Source organism: Lampris incognitus, chromosome 11 (genome assembly GCF_029633865.1).
Source record: "Lampris incognitus isolate fLamInc1 chromosome 11, fLamInc1.hap2, whole genome shotgun sequence".
NCBI lineage: Eukaryota > Metazoa > Chordata > Actinopteri > Lampriformes > Lampridae > Lampris > Lampris incognitus.
This window is the reverse complement of record NC_079221.1, coordinates 19,849,408-19,867,952: the sequence shown is the minus strand read 5'-3', so window position 1 is coordinate 19,867,952 and position 18,545 is coordinate 19,849,408. Positions and strand designations below refer to the sequence as shown.

The following is an 18,545-nucleotide window of genomic DNA, read 5'->3' as shown; positions in this document are numbered from 1 at the left end:
TGATAATTTTGTGGAAGTACTGTCAAGTACTGTTATTAATCTCCTTGTTCTCACCTCTAACTAGCTACTCAGCCAGTTTTGATCCATTTGAAGATAAAATCATTTTGGTTTTAAGGTCTTCCATGAACATCCACTAATGGCAAGCTACCCCACTGCCCCATCCACACCAGGAGCCCCACATCTTAACCATCTCTTAAGTCATACAGATGAAATCCCAGCTGGCGACGGCCACCTCCACAACCAGCCCAACACTGCTCTGCTGTCTCTGGTCCTCATGATGGGAACTTTCTTTGTGGCTTTCTTCCTTAGGAAGTTCAGAAACAGCCGGTTCTTAGGCGGCAAGGTATGTACCTCGCTACAACGAAACTCTTAGTAAACCTCCACTCACCGTGGGTGACATGCTTTTGGGCATCATTTAAGTTAGAACGGATGATGTCATCTCCCCTAGGTTTGTTTTGTTTTTTTTGGGGTTTTTTTCAGAGCAGATAACTGAAGGCTTTGATAGCAGAGGTACTTTGATTTCTGGGTCGTCTCACACTCTTGAAGAGATTAGCTTTTCGTGATTTCTTTAAGGCTGATTTTGCTGATGACTGTGCTAGGAGTTCACAAGGTTTTTCTTTCATTTTTTTCTTCGTCTAAATTATTTTTCTGATAGACAAGTAAGAAGAGCGCCAAGGTTTGACCCGTAGCTGGTCATGCAAGGGGTCAAATTTGACTGATTGATGAGTTTTTGTGGTCCTGGATTGCTTCCCTACAGATTTCTCTTTCTTTCCCCCTGAAATCCTTCTTTTCTCAACTTTGTTTCTGAAGAATTTTGTATTTTGTTGCTTAATCTCCTCCAGGCCAGAAGAGTTATTGGTGACTTTGGCATCCCAATCTCAATATTATGCTCAGTATTGGTGGATTACTCCATTCCTGATACTTACACACAGGTGAGAGAACAGATGTCACTTAATGTTACGATTGCCATCAGGTGACCAGGTTTTAGAAAAGTAAGGGTACTTTTTAGGTAAAAATTATTTTTAAAAAAAATACAACTTGTTCCTCAACAAAGTTACTGTTTTAGACTTCAGGGTACGTGTGTGTGTGTGTGTGTGTGTGTGTGTGTGTGTGTGTGTGTGTGTGTTCACGCCCTGTCTTGCTGACTTTAGAAACTCAATGTGCCGTCGGGTTTTTCTGTCACATCCCCTGACAAGAGAGGGTGGTTCATCAGTCCCTTTGGAGACAAGCACCCCTTTCCCACCTGGATGATGGGGGCGTCTATTGTTCCCGCTCTTCTTGTCTTCATCCTCATTTTCATGGAGACCCAGATCACCTCGTGAGTATGATAAGTCATGATCTACAGTGGGAATGCTGTGTGCTTGTAAACGATGTGTAGCAGTTCAAACAGATACAGCCATTTTTAATTGATTGTTTCTTTGGGGAATTTAATTATCAGTGCATAAAGTCATTCATCCATACAAGTTTTACAAATTACTACTATAATAGCATTTAAGGTATTATATAATTAAGTAGGCACATAACATGCTGTTAACAAATTAATAAAATGCCCCCTGTGGTTGTAAAAATAGTTTTTGTGAGAAATCACTGGGCTGTGTTAAAGGCACACTACAGAAGAATAAGGAATCTAAATAAAAACAAAGTGTCTCTACTGCTCACCCCAAGGTCTCGAAAACCTCTCCTCTTTCCAACTAGCTCCGCACACACACTCTCCCCTTAAAGAAACAGCTATTCATTGTTTTTCATCATGTAACATAACCACACCTGTACCAAATAAATACCAAAAATATACCGTTACCTTACTGTAAAAGTGAATGATATGTACCTACACTAAAATGGCTGTAGCGCTTAATCACTTTTGAAGATATGCATAATCATGGTCTCTCCAGAAAGGTAACCCTGTGTAGTTTGTTTATCTTTGCCTAAACTGGAAAGTGAGTGGCTTTGTCTCTTCAGCCTATGACTCAATGGAGCTATAAGTCTTGCTATAAGTCTTACCAGTTACCTTTCCAAAATTTGATTATATACTACTAAAATATAAGCATCTCATGTTGTTTTTATTATGGATAGGTATGGATCTCTGAGATGCCCATTTGTAGTCTCCAAATGGCCATTTTGTGCCAAATGATGGCCTTTTGGAGTGCATAAGACAACATATTTTTGTACCTTTCATCTGGATGGCCCTGTTGGGGGCCGGTGCTCAGGAGGAGGCTGAGTAGTTACACAGCATGTTTCTACTTAGGTTTCATTACCATCTCTATATACCATAGCTGCCATATAAGACACAATCCCCATAGCTTTACTTTGTCTCCTTCTTATGACTGGCTGTTCCTGCACCATATTTTGCAGCATGTTCCCCTTTTGTAAGAAGGTATGGTTTAGCCTGAGTGATTTTACGTGGTGGAATGGCCTCCAGCTGAGGTAGAGGCACTATATTTTTGGGATACCCGAAAAAGATCAATCCTTCACCATATCCTGGGGGCAGTTTATGTGAATGTGGGCTAGTTAAACCTAAAGTTAACTGGTTTAATGTGTCTTTTCTTCATTCAAAATCCCTCCCTGCCATTTAACCTCCCAGGCTTATCGTCAGTAAAAAGGAGCGTCGCCTGGTGAAGGGCTCGGGTTTCCACCTGGACCTGCTACTTATCGTCACCCTTGGTGCCATCTGCCCCCTCTTCGGCCTGCCGTGGCTAACTGCTGCCACCGTGCGCTCAGTCACACACGTCAATGCGCTCACAGTCATGAGCAAGGCCACAGCACCTGGCGAAAAGCCGGTGATCCAGGAGGTCAAGGAGCAGAGGGTGACTGGGTTGATCGTGGCTGTGCTCGTCGGTAAGAAGGAAGGCCGTTTTACGGGGTTGCCGGTGCAATGGTTTTCAACTGAAGGAGATTAACACTAAAATGAATCTTTCAGATGCATTGTCATTAATCTGGCAGAGCTTTCAAATCAAAAGATATGAATAATAAGAATAATTGACATATACATAAAGGAAGCTGGTTACTTCGGTAAAGTAACAACCCAAAAGTCACTTTTCATTTGAATTCTGTCTGATATAGTAAGTAATGACAGATATTCTCTACATGACGATGTAAAACAGCATTTGGAGCGTATCTCTTCATAATCTGACATATTTCCAAATGTAAGAGGATGTTAAGGTGGGGCAAAACAGGGATGTGATTTGATTAGATTGTGTAAAATATTTTATGATATTATCGGCTTAATCCTTGCTCGCCTGCCTGCTTGGATTTGGTGAGGAATCACAAAAAAACACGGCTGGATTAGAAGAAGTCAAGTTGATTCGATTTTGATGTAATTTTTGTGATTTTTTTTTGGGGGGGGGGCAAAAGTTGTTGAAAAAGAACATAATACAACTGGGGAATTAATTGAGCTTAACAAGGTAAAAAAAAAAAAGTCAATTTTCGTTTCACATTGTTTTTAAATCACAGAGATCAATGCGCTCCTCACCAGTAAACCGGCTCACACCTGCGTGCAGTGTCGGATATTGCTGCTAAATTTACCTGCTGTTTGTGAACTTTTATCCTCGACTGCTCCCCCCCCACACACACACAGGTCTGTCCATTGTGATGACGGACATGCTCCGCCTCATCCCGTTGGCTGTGCTCTTTGGCATCTTCCTCTACATGGGCGTCACCTCTCTGACGGGCATCCAGCTTTATGAGCGTATCACTCTCATGGTCACACCTGCCAAGCACCACCCTGACCACATCTATGTCACCAAGGTAATCAGGGCAACTTCTCCACACTTGACAGCACCACCATTAGAAAGGTAGTAAGAAACGGGCATCTGAGAATCTGGGACTATCTGAAAGTGAGATGGTGAGAGGAACCATTTTTGTTGTCATTTCCCCCCTTAATTGTCTTAATTTACAACTAGTAAGCATAAGTGGTTTAATATATCCTTTCATATTGGTCAACATAATGAGTTTCGGATAGTGCTGAAATGACCAGTCAATTGATCAGTCGTTCAACAGCAAATTAATTGATTATGATTTTGGTAATGGATTAAAAATACCAAACATTTGTTAAATATATCTGGTAAAATGCTAACATTTACTTGCTTTTCTTCAGTTCATTGTAAAATGAATGCTAAGGTTTTTGGGGTTTTTTTGGCTTCTGTTCAGACGGTATAATTTTACAGTACATCATAGTTTTAAGACATCACTTCAGAATCTTGGAACTGAAGAAGGACATGTATCCGTATCTTTGAAATTTTATGAATGAAATTATTGATTGACCTTGATAAAAAAAATACAGATTAATTGGTGATAAAAAAATAATCATTAGTTACAGCCCTGGGTTTTTTTTTTTTTTTTGTTTTTGTCGGTTGACATAACCGATTCTTGTAAACACTAAGCAGGCAATTTTGCACATTTCAAGAATACAAATTCAATTTTATTGAAAAAAGAAATGCTGATTGAGACTTGGTGCACGGTTGATGAATGACTGTAATGTTAAAAAAAATTAAAGTACAGTCATCTCCCACTAGATGGAGACGAAAACATACAAACTTTAGTAGGCAATCAACTTTGCATCGTGTGTCTACAGTGTTCTAACATAGTGTGTGTGTGTGTGTGTGTGTGTTTAGGTGTGCATGTATTTATTGAACATATGTTATTGCCTTGTACTTATGAAATCATTCTCATATATGCGTGTGTATTTGTGTGTTTCTTTTCTTTTGGTGTGTGGGTGTGTGTGTGTGTGTCTGTCTGTCTGCCTGTGCGTCCCACCTCAGGTAAAGACATGGCGTATGAACATGTTTACTGCCGTCCAGCTGGTGTGTATCGTGGCTCTGTGGGTAGTGAAGTCTACTGTGGCCTCCCTGGCTTTCCCCTTCATCCTCATCATGACCGTGCCACTACGCCGCCTCATCCTCTCCAGGATCTTCGAGGAACGTGAGCTCCAGGCGGTAGGTTGAGTAGTGGGCAACATTCCCCAGATTCCCAGGATTCCTGGACTATTACCACCTGATCAGACACAGCCTCAGGATGTATAGTTTACACCGAATTACACATCAGGCAAATACATACATCCTGTTATCTTGACAAGAATGCAATAAAAATGAAATTCACCGCTGGATGTCCTTTGAGCGGATTTCCTCTTATAGGATCAGGAAAGGCTTTCTCATCCAAATATTTTGAAATTCCATACAGATATATATTTGGCTAAGTGGCTTACACAGGGAAATATGAAAACCACACAGCCCTCCTTACAGCTGGACTTTATGTTTTCTTAGACAGATGGTCAGAACAACCTCCACTCACCCCACCCGCCCCCCATGTAATATCTCTCTCGCTAACTTCCTCCATCGCTTTCAAGATACACAGGAACATGATTTTGTATGTCGAGGAGGAAACTAGAAAGATGGAAAGGAGATTGAAAGAAGGGGGGGGTGTTCTACCTGACTCTTTTTTTCTCTTCCTAGCAAGTTAATTTTATTTATCCCATCACAAATTATAAATTTACCTCAGTGGGCTTTACAGCAATACAACATCCTGTCCTTAGACCCTCGCATCGGATAAGGAACAACTCCCTAAAAAAAAACCTTTAACAGGGAGAAAAAATGGGTATAAACCTCAGGGAGAGCAACAGAGGAGGGATTGTTCTCTATCAAACACTATTGTTCCACAGAAACAGGAATATTTTATACATCTGCTCTCTATACCATGTGACCTTGACCCTTGCCCTCCTTACTTCTAATTACCTGCAGTATTACAAATCTAGAAACTAAAGCTTACTGTGAGTCGCTGTAGACAACAGTATCAGCCACACATGCGTGACAGGTTATAAAGAATGTGAACATCAGCAGAAAAAAAATGACTGCACATAATATAAAGTGATTTTTCTATTCACAGCTCGATTGCGACGAGGATTCTCCCAACTTTGACGAAGACGGTCGAGACGAGTACAACGAGATTCACATGCTGGTTTAAAAATTGGACACAGCCAAAAAGACTTTGTCCTTCAGCGCCAACCAATCGGATACAGTGCCCCCCCCCTCTCCGGAAACCCAAGTTTCTCTGTGTAGCCATGAAATACAGAGGCGGGGCAAGCTAAATAGTATTTGTACATTATATATAAAAAATGCACCTGGATAATCACCTCTTACCTTTATTCACCCAAGTTGTTAGACGTTTCAAACCTGATGTTATGCTAAGTGTTTTAACCTCTCTGAAGATGTCCTGTAAGAGGCCAAGAAACAGCTCTCCTTCCAACTCGAGCACCCTACCCCAACCTATATGGCATGGAGAACCATGTCTGAATACAAACCTGAGATCAAGTGAACACTTTATCCCCTATTTAGTCCCTTTCCCCGCGAAACTTTCCACAGGTTCTGGGCATCGGTGCAATGATGATGGTGACCTCTGGGTTAAAGTGGGTCGGTTGTCAGTGTATATGAGTTTGTCCGGGTTTCTGCAAGCGAGGGCCAAAGACGGGTTCAATTCACTTTCATTCCCGTCAATCCATGAAGTAGATTGCCATAAAAAAAAATCTGAACTGGAAAATATTTTGTTGCTTCGGGTACACATCAGTACAGCCACCCCTATAGAGAAATAATTAATAGTGAAGTTTACCTCATGTTTGCAGTTTAATTTTAGATTCTCGGGAATGTGAATTGACCCCGACGCTGGTGGGTGGCCAACCCCACCAAATGAAATCCACCACCTGTTCAATTTTACCTGCCTGTAATTCTTTACACCTCAGCCACTGCCTATACTGTGTGAGCAAGGAGTTAAACCATCCTCTGCTTTTCTGTGCAGACTTCTTTAGTGAAGAGCACTTACACTGGGCGAAAGTTCACCTTGATAGCTGCCAACCGAGCTCCCTGGCACGAGGCCGCCGCTCTAAATGTGGTCTTCCCTTGAAGCCAAAATTCATTGGAGAACTGGTAGACCTTTTTCAGGGGCGCTGCTTTGCTGTACCTTGTTTACTTTGGTGTTTTACGCCCAACGTGACTGTCCGCTGAACCCCTGCTCATGACCTTCGCTGTGAGACAATTTGCTTGAGAGAGAGGGTCGCAACCTTATTTTGCTACCTTGCTTTATGTCTTTTTTTTTTGTGACCTCAAGAATGAATTGTTTCAGTGCCAGAGTCTTCATGATGTTAGTCACCAGGGGGGCTTTTGTGAAGGAGAGCACTGCCAAGCTGCGACTTAGGATGAAGAAAAGAGTGCAAAAGTGCACGTCCAAGAAGAAATCTGTCTCTTCTCATACATTTTTTTTTCTCTGTAAGCTCTCAGTAGCCTTGTGCATTTTTCTCCAGGGTCAATTATATTTGTAACATGCTTGACTGGAAAAAACATAGCAACTAAGCAAACACTTAAGCACTGAAAATGTTCCCATAGCACCATGGGGAAAGGTTGAGTGTTGGCGAGATTTATGAATGATGCATTGCAAAGTTAATTTGTGAGCTGGGAATTACACGGTCCTGTCTGTGTTAAGAGCAGTTTTGAAATGGTAAGCATTTTAGTTTTCACATCCCATATGGTGAAATAACTTGGCCTTTTTGGTTGACATTTTCTCACACGTGAAGATACACTTTTCAGGGGATGTTATCTTCGACCTGGCATTGAGATCTCTATCCCGAACCGCGTTACGCATCCACCTAGTTTTTATCTAAAAATGTCAGGTGGGACCTTGTTGCTGCAGTTTCACATGTGGTTGAGGGGTTTCTGTGAATCCTCCATGGATGGCTTCAAAAATTCATTTTACTTGCACACAACAAGCCAGCGAGATTAGAGCGTGGCCAACAAGTTGGATTGGGGCTTCAGCAAACATTCCCAACGCGGACTCATGACTAAACTCTGGAAGGACATTCCATGAATGTTTCCCGGATGTAAGACTCATTTTAAAGTGTGGTTAAAATGTCAGGAAGGTGCGGTGTTGCTCGTTTAATTCAGCTACGGTCAGTAATGAAGAAAACAGGATAGCGGATGATGTGACAGACCACTACGTAAGATGAACAGAGCGAGGGTAGAGGTCAAAAGAAGATAAAAAAAATAGATAAACTAACTTGTTTTGTTTATTTGTTCTTCCCAAGCATGTTGCTTGCTGCTAAAAGTGAATCATTTAATTGTTGTGTTTTTTTTTTTGTGTTTTCAGATGAAACATGATAGGCTGTTTATCTGGAGTGGAGGACTACACGCACACCCAAACCGAGAAAGGGCCGACGCTGAGCCGAAAACGAGCACACAATGAAAAGAACAAATCAACAGCTCGCACACCGCGGGGCTCTAATTATCATCTATTTCGGTTCACATTTCGAGCGCCGCTGCTCTTCATCAGCCTTCGTTTCGAGCACCGCTGCTCTTCATCAGCCCGCGCCAGACGCTGATGAAGGCTGATGAAGAGCAGTGGCGCTCGAAACGTCACAGTGGTGTTGCTGCAATAAATAAGTGAAAATTGGAGCCCTGCAGTGTGCGAGCTGTTCATTTGTTCTTTTCATTATATGCTGTGTGTGTGTGTGTGTGTCTGCAACAGTGCTCACGGAGCAGCTATTGACGCACAAAATCAAGTGTTTTACTGTAACTAGCGAACAGTACCAGCCCAAAAAAATTACTTCGCATGCAAACCTATAAGTTCACGTCAGAAACACTGTACTTGCCATAGTGCATCAGCCGTTTACAGTGTATGTGGTGTGATGGAGCTCATCTGGAGGACATCTTGTGGAAATATGAGGATGTATTGTACATCAGCTGAAGAGGGTTTTTTTTTTTCGGTGCCCAGAAAAAGGTCACAGTCAGTGCTCCTGGCACACATAATAAACTAGAGCCAACATGCATTATGTCCTCTATTGTACTGTATTTGACAGCAAAACATGCTATAACTACAAAGACAAATATAGATATATATACAGAACACAGACTTGCGGTACAAACGGCACATTTAAAGATGTTTAAAAGACCTTACTATGATGTTCTAAAATGGCTAGAACAACTAATACTTCCCCTCAATGGTGAGTTAGCTTATGTGTGTGGGTGTGTGTGTGTGTGTGTGTGTGTGTGTGTGTGTGTGTGTGTGTGTGTGTGTGTGTGTGTGGTATACAGTACCTTTCAGTTGCCCATGTCCTACATCATGAGACATGCACACAGACTCTGTCTCAGGGGAAACTGACCTATGAACTGTAAATATTGCTCCCCAACCTTCAGTTTGTTGTCCCCTTTGTGTACATAAAACGGTCATGGGAATTCAACACTTAACGCTCTTAGGAAGCGCTGTAAAAAATATGTGGCCTAAAATCCAGGCATGCATGTCGTACCGTCGGAGAAATGAGGTCAAGTGATGAGACTAAATTTATTCACTTACAGAAAAAAACAAAAGTTGTGAGTTGTGCGTTCGGTTCCCTACGTGACAAATGTTTGGATTTTTACTGCGAAATTAATGTGTTTACTTTATGAGTTTGTTCTTTCTTTCTTTCTGCGTGTATGCAGCCTTCCAGCGTAGGGCTATAAATGTCAAGCATTTTCAAATTGCACCTTGATGTAAACCACAGGCCTACAACGGCTTCAAACTTGATTTCAGTCATATACCCCCCCCAACACACACACACACACACACACAAAAGTGGTAACTGGACATGCTTTATGCCAGTGCTTTATTACAGTTTCTGTTGAAGCCAATGTGTCTTTGTTAACCTCCTTCAAATGTTGCTGGACATGGAGTAGGACTGCAGTTCTGAAATCAGTGTGTAAAAGTCTGTCTGTGAAGACCAGGGTCGGTTTTCGTCATTCTCCTTGGCCTCACCAAGTTTGTGGCATTGTTGACTGTAAGTGGTTTGCTGACCGTGCCCAGCCTGCGGTGTCTTGCTTTGTGTCCACACCCAGTGTGACGGCAAATTTTGAAGCAACACCAATCGATGAGAAGTCAGTGGGAAGAGGTTTAAGCAGCGCCTCAAACCGATGCTCCGAGGGGCGTCCGGGTAGCATGGCGGTCTATTCTGTTGCCCACCAACAGGAGGATCACCGGTTCGAATCCCCGTGTTACCTCCGGCTTGGTCTGGCGTCCCTACAGACACAATTGGCCGTGTCTGTGGGTGGGAGGCCAGATGTGGGTATGTGTCTTGGCCGCTGCACTAGCACCTCTGGTTGGTAAGGGTGCCTGTTCGGGGGGGGGGAATTGGGGGGAATAGCGTGATCCTCCCACGCGTTGCATCCCCCTGGTGAAACTCCTCACTGTCAGGTGAAAAGAAGTGGCTGGCGACTCCACATGTATCGGAGGAGGCATGTGGTAGTCTGCAGCCCTCCCTGGATCAGCAGAGGAGGTGGAGTAGTGACCGAGATGGCTCTGAAGAGTGGGGTGATTGGCCAAGTACAACTGGGGAGAAAAACGGGGGGGTGGGGGAATCCACCTGCAGTGAAGAGGTCATAACCAATCAGCCTAAGCATGGCTACTAGGAAGTCTCCTCGAGATCTGGCCAAGATAGAGGACAACCTGAACTGATGAATTGACTTTGCCAAATGTACCTTCCAGGAGTTACATCATAACATCACAATGTTATCGCGCTACCAATGTCAAAATATGAAACAACAGACATGGTAGGAGGTCATTGAAGGGCAGATGGAGTTCAAAGTGTGTCTCACTTGCTCGCTTCACAAAATGTGGACCTTTGCTTGTAGCGGAAATCTCTCAAAAAACGAGCTGTCGAATAGGTAACCATTTCGCCCATTTCCAACTTGTGGTGCCACATCAGCTCTTTCCATTGACTCGTCGTAAGAGACTCGCCGGTTCCACTCCAGAATAATGACGGGCAACAGAAACTGGGTCCCGGAGGATCTGAGTCAACTTGAGTCGATTCGGTGTTCAGTCACACCATTTCTATTTTTAGTTGTGGCGCCCCCCTTGGTACTGTACCTGTCCTACCTCCTCTCCCTCACCGGGCGTACGGCAACGTTTTGCAAGCAGAATTGTGCTGACCCAAACTAGTGAAAAAAGGAAAAGCGACCTCGCAAAGGGTCAAAGGTCATTGTTGTCTGAGAATACAAGTGTGCAGGAGTGTTGAGGCCCAACACATCCACGTGGGCCTATTATGACAAGAAGTGGTATGGGAGTATGTGTGGATAGGGGGGGAGGGGGCACACAGTAAGTCAAACATCCTTTCACTTTTTAAAGTGTGTGTGAGGGGGGGGGGGGGCTGGAAGTGTGGCTATTATTTAAGATAATACCAGATATAGTGCAGCCACTTTCTCCTGTCTGGACGCGAGACATCGAAGCGTGCGAGATTAAAAGAAAAATAGGGTTGATTTTTTTTTTTACTTTTGAAAAGCCCTGCCATGTCAGTGGTCTGAGTTCAACCACATTTCGTCGCCGGATACCACCATGCTAGCAGGGCAGACCACCCACTCAAAATCGAGGACTCTGCTCTTGTTATTTTTTAACCTCTGTTTTCTCGATGTTATTGGTTCGATCGAAGGCGTCTGGGGCTCTTGGATGTCTAGGACACAAATACGTGTAATATGTTTGATTGTAGAGGCCCGTATCTAGAAGAAGAAAAATGTAGACAATCAGATATGCATATATATATATATATATATATATATATATATATATATATATATATATATATATGCAATTAGTAAATGTGTTATAACCCTACTCTAGGTTTGTTTATCCACAATGGGAATATCGGTATTGCGATATTTTTTGAGCGATTATAGCAGGACAATAATAGTGGATATTACTTTTTGGGGTATGACAGACATGCTAATAACTTGTCTTTCTTGGTGTAAAAGTGTCATCTTCACAAGTGACCTCCCTCGTTGTGAATGAAATCCAATACAGCGGAACAGAATTGCATTGCCATCTGTATAGCCAGATTGTCATTAAAGGACACTTACGTGTTCTCTTGGCGAAAAGACCGGAGTGTCACCGGGGGATGATGTCTTTCACAAGAGCACAGTATTTCCACATGTGCGGTACTCGAGGCCCACTCTGAAATAACGGTTCCCCGGAAGCGTCCTCAAAGAGTTCCTTGTTATCCTGGAAGTGATGTCACGGCTGTTTTGGTGACGCGGCGCTGGTCTGATCTGTCGTCCGGAGACGACCCGCCACTTCACATGCGTCACGAGATGATTTAGCGTTAGCAATACTGACCCATAGTTTGATTATGTGGATACTTGAATTAGCTGGTCCATCTTGTTATGGCTGTAAAGAGGTTTTCAAAGAACTGTAAAACAAATTATTTTTTTTGTCTGGAATAAATATTTATTATGTGTTTCAAATATATACCGTGGCTCTGTTTTCATTCCAAAAGCAAAAGTACAATTGAAATTACAGCACATATTTTTCAGACGCTGTTTGATGTAAACTGCACGTGCCCATATGAGTTTGTGGTAAGGGAGCCTTGTGTACCAGACAAGGGAAAAATAGTATTTAAACATTATATTTGTTTGTTAAGGTTACATACCAGGTGGGTGTGATTTTCCATGTAGGTAACTAATATTCCCTGACAGTTTATACAATCACAGGCAAGTGTTTGAGAGTCAGTTTAGTATACTTTAAATATACTTTCAACGACAGGTAAATATACCTGATTTTATCTGGATTGTCTTGAACTTGGTGTTGTGTCCTGCCGGGGTTATCCCCACTTGTTTGGCACACCGAGCAGGCTTGAAGACATGCCAGGAATAATTTGCGACTCAATCAAGGTGACTAGGATATGCCAAGTTGAAAATATAGTTGCAAAAGGAGCCTTCTGCTCCAGAATGAAATGTCCGGTTCATCGATAATTACATACAAACAGAAGCTTATAACATGTGCGGTGATGCCATGTGTCCCCTGAGCACTTCCTGTTTAGGGATAGTATGTTATACACATTCACCTTAAAAAAAAGTGTGTGTGTGTGTGTGTGTGTGTGTGTGTGTGTGTGTGTGTGTGTGTGTGTGTGTGTGTGTGTGTGTGTGTGTGTGTGTGTGTGTGTGTGTGTGTGGTATGTCTTCAGAACTGAGCTCAGTGCGTTAGAGTCCCAGAGTGCCAGGCATCTCTTTATTCCCAGTAGTGAGGCAGTTGCAAAGAAAGGGCAGGAAGAGCACGACAACGATGCCTGGCACTATGAGCATGAGGAGGGAGAAAAGCGGGGGATCCTGGACGGTGTCACACAGGGAGAAGTACGTCTGATGGATGTCGAAGTACATGTCATCCACCGAAATTCCCCTGCACGACGTTAATACGGCCCAGTGGGACACACAAACATTCAGTGTGTGGTAGGAGCTGAGGAGGAAGAGATCGAGACAGAGGACATTGATAAACGGCAAGAAGTCTTGCACTCGTATCACTGCAGCTAGGTTTGCCATTCAGTATGTCCAACTCTTCCGTGTTCACCATGAGAGCAACACAGAAAGTACACACATCTCCACAGGCAGCAAACCTCTGACGCACGCCTCCATCATTATCAGCCACCTGCTACCACCGACATTCAGCCTTTTCTACTTCTTAGTGCTGAAAACTACGAATGGGCAGAATTAACTCCTGAATATGGTGTCCTGGAGACAACAGGAGGCCCGTGTATGCGATGCTGTGCGTTTGTTTGTATGTTTGCACCGTTTAAGCAATTGCAGAGAGTACATGTTCTCAAAATGACCAATATTTGCAGCTGATCATTCATAAACATGTGCACTATCTGGGTCTAAATTGTTGTGTTTGTGCAAGACATAAAAAAATAAAATACAAAAGTTGCTGTGGGTTGTCCTCAGAACGGACAACATTTGGTGAGTACCGGTCATGAACACCAGTCATGAAATACTTGTGCATCCATCCATCCATTCATCCATCCATATCTATCTATCTATCTATCTATCTATCTATCTATCTATCTATCTATCTATCTATCTATCTATCTATCTATCTATCTATCTATCTATCTATCTATCTATCTATCTATCTATCTATCTATCTATCTATCTATCTATCTATCTATCTATCTATCTTGATCTGTCTGGCTGTCCGTCCAGCCATCCACCAGCAAATAGGCAAAAAGCAAACTTTTATTTATGGCAGTGGCCTTGGAGAAGAGCCACACCTGGGATCTACACAGTGGTTGAGGGTTTTGGCTCTGAGCGGCTCTCCTGGGGTAGTTAGGGGCCTTTCTCAAGGGCATCTTGATGTTAGTTATTGAAGAGGGGGGGAGACCCTGTCTAACTCACTTAACCTATCCCAGATATCCCCAGCTGGTCTGGGAGCTGGCTACCTTCTAACCGCAAGATAATGACCCTAAGTTGGAGCTACCACTGCTCTATTACCACCCCCAGAAACCTTCAACCACTGTGAAATATGGTTTTTACTGTCTACCCATCATGCTTCATTTTGTCACAGTGAAAAAAAAAGAAAAAGGAGAATGATGGACTTTCCAGTCTCTTTATTAAAAAAGAAATGTTATAAATGTCAAGCACCCTATTCGGCAATGAACTAGAGTTAAGTGAAGCAATTGCTCATATGTCAGGGTGTAACCGGGGCTCCTTGTGACGATCGACACTCCACCCTAACACGCCATTTGAGCTTTCATGGGACCTCAGCCCCGAGCCATGTCAACAGTAATATATGGATTAATACAGCTATAATTAAAGAGGTACTCTAATGTAGGTAGCGCAGCAAGGGCTAACGTCTGCACAAACAAGTGGCGTCTGGAAATATAAGCCCAGCAGCAGCAGCAGCAGCAGCAGTTGTACGTTTTCATTAAAAGATGACTAATTAGCTGAAGCCTTGACTAACGCCAAACGTAGCCGGGAGACAGGAAAGCATCTGACTTTCCCATGACTAAAGGTTGTATATCTTCGCTGAAAAGGCCGTAAAAAAGGGCATAATGTGCCACTGTGCTCAGCCTTTCCCTGTGTTCTCACTCATCAGTGGCTACAATGTCATGGTGAGCTCAGGGATCGCTACCTACCGCAGTAAGGAGGCAAGGCACAGACAACAACCATTAACAGAAGGCAGCGGGACGTAGGCTACACAGGTTGGGCAGGCAACACCCAAATATTTTGTTTATTTTACTCCAGCCCCCCCCCCTTATCCTGACAGATTGATTAAGCGCAGTTATTAATAGTGTGTTGGCATCATTGGCTGATTGAACACTTACCCCCTCATACACCCCCCCCCACACACACACACTTTCATCATGTCCTTACATCCTCCTAGAATTGACATCATCATAATGTGGAGGGCTGTTCCTTGAGATGAAGGTGATGCTCCTTGAAGTTCATTGTTCAATAATAAACGAGCTAGTGCACAGTGGATCAAAGGATGAATGTGTTAATTTAGTGATGGATGGATGGATGGATGGTTAAAAGAATGTAAACAAACAAACAAACAAACAATACCACAGGGACAATCCCTTTGTTGTTATTCCCACTATTTTGCAAGTTCACAGCTCAACATCACTAATAACGTGAACCATCTCCAATAGGAGGTGATTTCTCTTGTGCCAGCATTGAGGGCGTATTGTGGGTCTCTGATTTGTTAACAACACTTTTCGTAATGCTTGTGCGACGAGCAACACCCGCTATACTGGATATTCACAGTTTCACGATGGGCCACGGGCAGCTGGTCTGGTAGTCCATCATCTCCATGGTCTTCTCAAAGTCCGGCAGGCACTTGCAGTGAATAATGTCGTTAAACATGTGCCGGTCACATGGTAGAGCAAGCCCTGGGAGAAACAGGGAATTTACGTGAGGAAGAATAAAAAAAAACCTTGACAAATCAATCCTCGTGTCGTCCAACGTAATGTTTTACAACTGAAGCTAGAAAGCAGCGATAGCTCGATGCCGCTATAAATTACAGATATGAGCCGGTCGGCTTCGTGTCTGCTGGCTGCTCCGCATGTCAAAAATCAAACCTGGAATAAATCAAAAATCATTACGGAGGAAAGGAAGAGGTGTGGGCATGTCTCAACCTGTCTCACATGCCTCTTCCATTAGACACTATTAAAGAGTGTTTCCCATTTTTGTGGTCATGACATCACAGAAAAGGACAGAATGTTGTGCCGCTCCGCTCTGTAATTTAGGAGAATAACCGAGCGCTCCACAGCTCTTTCCAGCAACGGTCCTGTTCCAGTACCAATGTTTTCTCCTCTCTCCTCTCTCGCTCGCTCGCGCTCGCTCTCTCTCTCCTCTCTCTCTCTCTCTCTCTCTCTCCTCTCTCTCTCTCCTCTCTCTCTCATCTCTCCTCATCTCTCTCCCTCTCTCTCTCTCTCTCTCTCTCTCTCTCCTCCTCACTCTCTCTCTCTCTCTCGTCTCTCTCTTTTTTTCTTGCACAACATTTTGGAAACGACTTGGAAATTGAAGCACAACTTGCAGTTAACCTGTGCCGCTAATTATTTTCTCACACTTCCCAGGTACCAACCGATTTTAAAAGATGCTGGTATTAACGGTTACCAGTGTAGCGCCCTCGTATATAAACATTTACTGCCACTGCAACTTAACGAAGTCATGCAAAGTAACACCCTGGCTGTCTCTAAATCACTACTTAAGTTTACACTGGGTTTTTTTTTAAAACGTACAGCTGATGTTGGACACCGAGCACACAGTTTTATCATCCCAGCAGGAACTAAAAACGAGCACACATGCATGCGGCTTTGATGGGACACAACTGTATTTTACCGCCTCTTCCCGCGCCGATCAAACCCTGAACACAACATTTTAAAACTCATGTTATGGCGACGTCCTCCATCCACATGATGGCGCGACTCGCAACAGTCCTGGACATCTTAACATTCTTGCTTACCTGTCCACACCAACAAAAGGGCAACGCTGTGGGGTAACAGCCATGGCTACTTGCTTCTTCTCCTGTCAGAAATAAATAATGCCCCCCATTAATCAATGACAAGCACGTTGCGTTTGACGTTAAGAACAACAGACAGCTACACCAATTCTAAGGGGTCTGACAAATATTGATTAATAGCGCTACAGGGTTATTACATGTTATAACAGGGTTATTACACGATACAAATGCATGATTCAGCTGTTGTGTTTAACGGATGTCCGCTGATCAAGTTCTCATGTTTGACATCATCCCCCAATGCTGCATCAACCAATAGTTGCTTTCCAGCTTTCCAGCTGACACGTATATCCACCTTATCCTACCAAACCAATGAAGTCATGACTTGTTGATCCTATTTACGCATTCATTTTTGACAAGCGTTCAAAAAACAACAAAACCCCATACAAGAGAGACTTGATGACCATCTGCTTCCTGGACATTCCCTCAAATTAATGAATTTATCTCATGGGAGGTAGTCTCTGAAAACAGATGTTACCAGGGAATGTAGCAAGGGAGGGCAGTGTGAGTCTATCCTTATAAAGTACAAACATGAGATCTCTCTGCCGGAACCGTAAACGCGCCCTCTAAGTTGTACCGAGCCCACGTTCGTTAGAGTCACTGTGCAGTTGCGCGAGGGAAATTCAACACCTGGGCAAAATGTACCAAATGAAGGCATGCATAGTATATCTCATAAGTACGTCAATATGTTGTAAGATCCATGCGAAAATGTCGACTTGAGCATCAAAAAGTCCAGTACAATACAACGAATGTATTAAGCGATCTGAAAATCGTAGCAAATCCCACACAGTGCTGAGAAAGAAAAAAATCCCTAACCACCTACCTCAGCTTTTATGTACTTGTTTTGAATTATTTCCTCGCTCTGTAAAACTCCTGGTCGGATCCCTTTCAGAGGACCTACAGTGAAGAGATGCTTTAAACCTGAAGTTTCACCAGCCAACTAACAAATGCACCAGAGCAACTTGTCATGAGAAGCCCCTGTGGCGTTGTGGTCCAGGGACTTAATCAGTGCAACTGGGGCTAACTGACATGTGCAACACAGATATAGCAGACAAGCTGCTTCCTTTCCCAGGCTGAGCCTGGGTTTTTTTCCTCAAGCTTCCCATGCAATCCGGCAGCATGTTCCCCACAACCCCTTGTGGCCTCAAAGTCAACATACATCCATGTGATAACCCAAATATAGTGTGTATAAGGGCAATATTCATGCTTGGGACCCCCTGAACCGCAATGTGACTGTCACACACACACACACACACACACACACACACACACACACACACACACACACACACACACACACACACACACACACTCACACACACACACACACACACACACACACACCACACACACACTTTCCTATAGATTCGCCGTCTTTGTCGACGACAGTGGTACAAACGGTGATGACAGCATAATCCCCTTTTATCTTAATGATGACAATGTCTTCGCGTCGCTGCCTAACTGTTTTCAGACGGAGAGGGTGGGTGGGTGGGGGTCGGTGGGGTGGGGGTGGGGGGGAGGTTTTAGGCTACCCGGCACACTGACTGACTGCAAGGCCGCGTTCAGCGCATTCTCCCTCCAACCCCCTGTACACCAATCTCCCAAGTAATTACATCATATTATTAATCTGCTCCCACAGACCTGCTGTCAACCCGGCTGCATCCCCAGGCGCCCAGGGAAGTCTGCGGAGGGCCTGCGATGTGCCAGGGGTCAGGCATTCGGGGAGCAGAACGCAGAAGCGCTCCCATGTAAACCCATTAGAA

The 18,545-nt window shown here is 43.6% G+C and overlaps 2 protein-coding genes across 2 annotated transcripts in view; one reads left to right on the top strand and one right to left on the bottom strand.

The window, feature by feature from the left end:
• Positions 1 to 6,046, top strand: part of slc4a3 (solute carrier family 4 member 3) — a 49,313-nt gene extending 43,267 nt beyond the window's left edge. Inside the window, exons 16-22 of the mRNA XM_056288864.1 lie at positions 116 to 343; positions 843 to 932; positions 1,152 to 1,318; positions 2,579 to 2,832; positions 3,572 to 3,741; positions 4,755 to 4,928; positions 5,875 to 6,046. Of these exons, the coding sequence (XP_056144839.1) occupies positions 116 to 343; positions 843 to 932; positions 1,152 to 1,318; positions 2,579 to 2,832; positions 3,572 to 3,741; positions 4,755 to 4,928; positions 5,875 to 5,952 (1,161 nt within the window). The 3' untranslated portion in view covers positions 5,953 to 6,046. The remainder of the gene's footprint in view (positions 1 to 115; positions 344 to 842; positions 933 to 1,151; positions 1,319 to 2,578; positions 2,833 to 3,571; positions 3,742 to 4,754; positions 4,929 to 5,874) is intronic.
• A 6,166-nt stretch (positions 6,047 to 12,212) lies between these two features.
• LOC130121150 (receptor activity-modifying protein 2-like) lies at positions 12,213 to 17,765 on the bottom strand. The gene is made up of 4 exons (XM_056290003.1): positions 17,606 to 17,765; positions 16,729 to 16,790; positions 15,526 to 15,652; positions 12,213 to 13,224 (listed from the first exon to the last, which is right to left on the bottom strand). Exons 3-4 carry the CDS (start codon positions 15,624 to 15,626, stop codon positions 12,972 to 12,974), a joined length of 354 nt encoding a protein of 117 aa, XP_056145978.1. The 5' UTR covers positions 15,627 to 15,652; positions 16,729 to 16,790; positions 17,606 to 17,765; the 3' UTR covers positions 12,213 to 12,971.
• Between the last annotated feature and the right edge of the window lie 780 nt (positions 17,766 to 18,545).

Bases quoted from the DNA above. Each gene is read 5' to 3' on its own strand.
- LOC130121150 (XM_056290003.1), bottom strand. From the start codon at position 15,626: ATGTTTAACGACATTATTCACTGCAAGTGCCTGCCGGACTTTGAGAAG. The intron at 13,225-15,525 runs GTGAATATCCAG...CTTCCTCCTCAG, and splicing joins CCGTGGCCCATCGTGAAACT to CTCCTACCACACACTGAATG.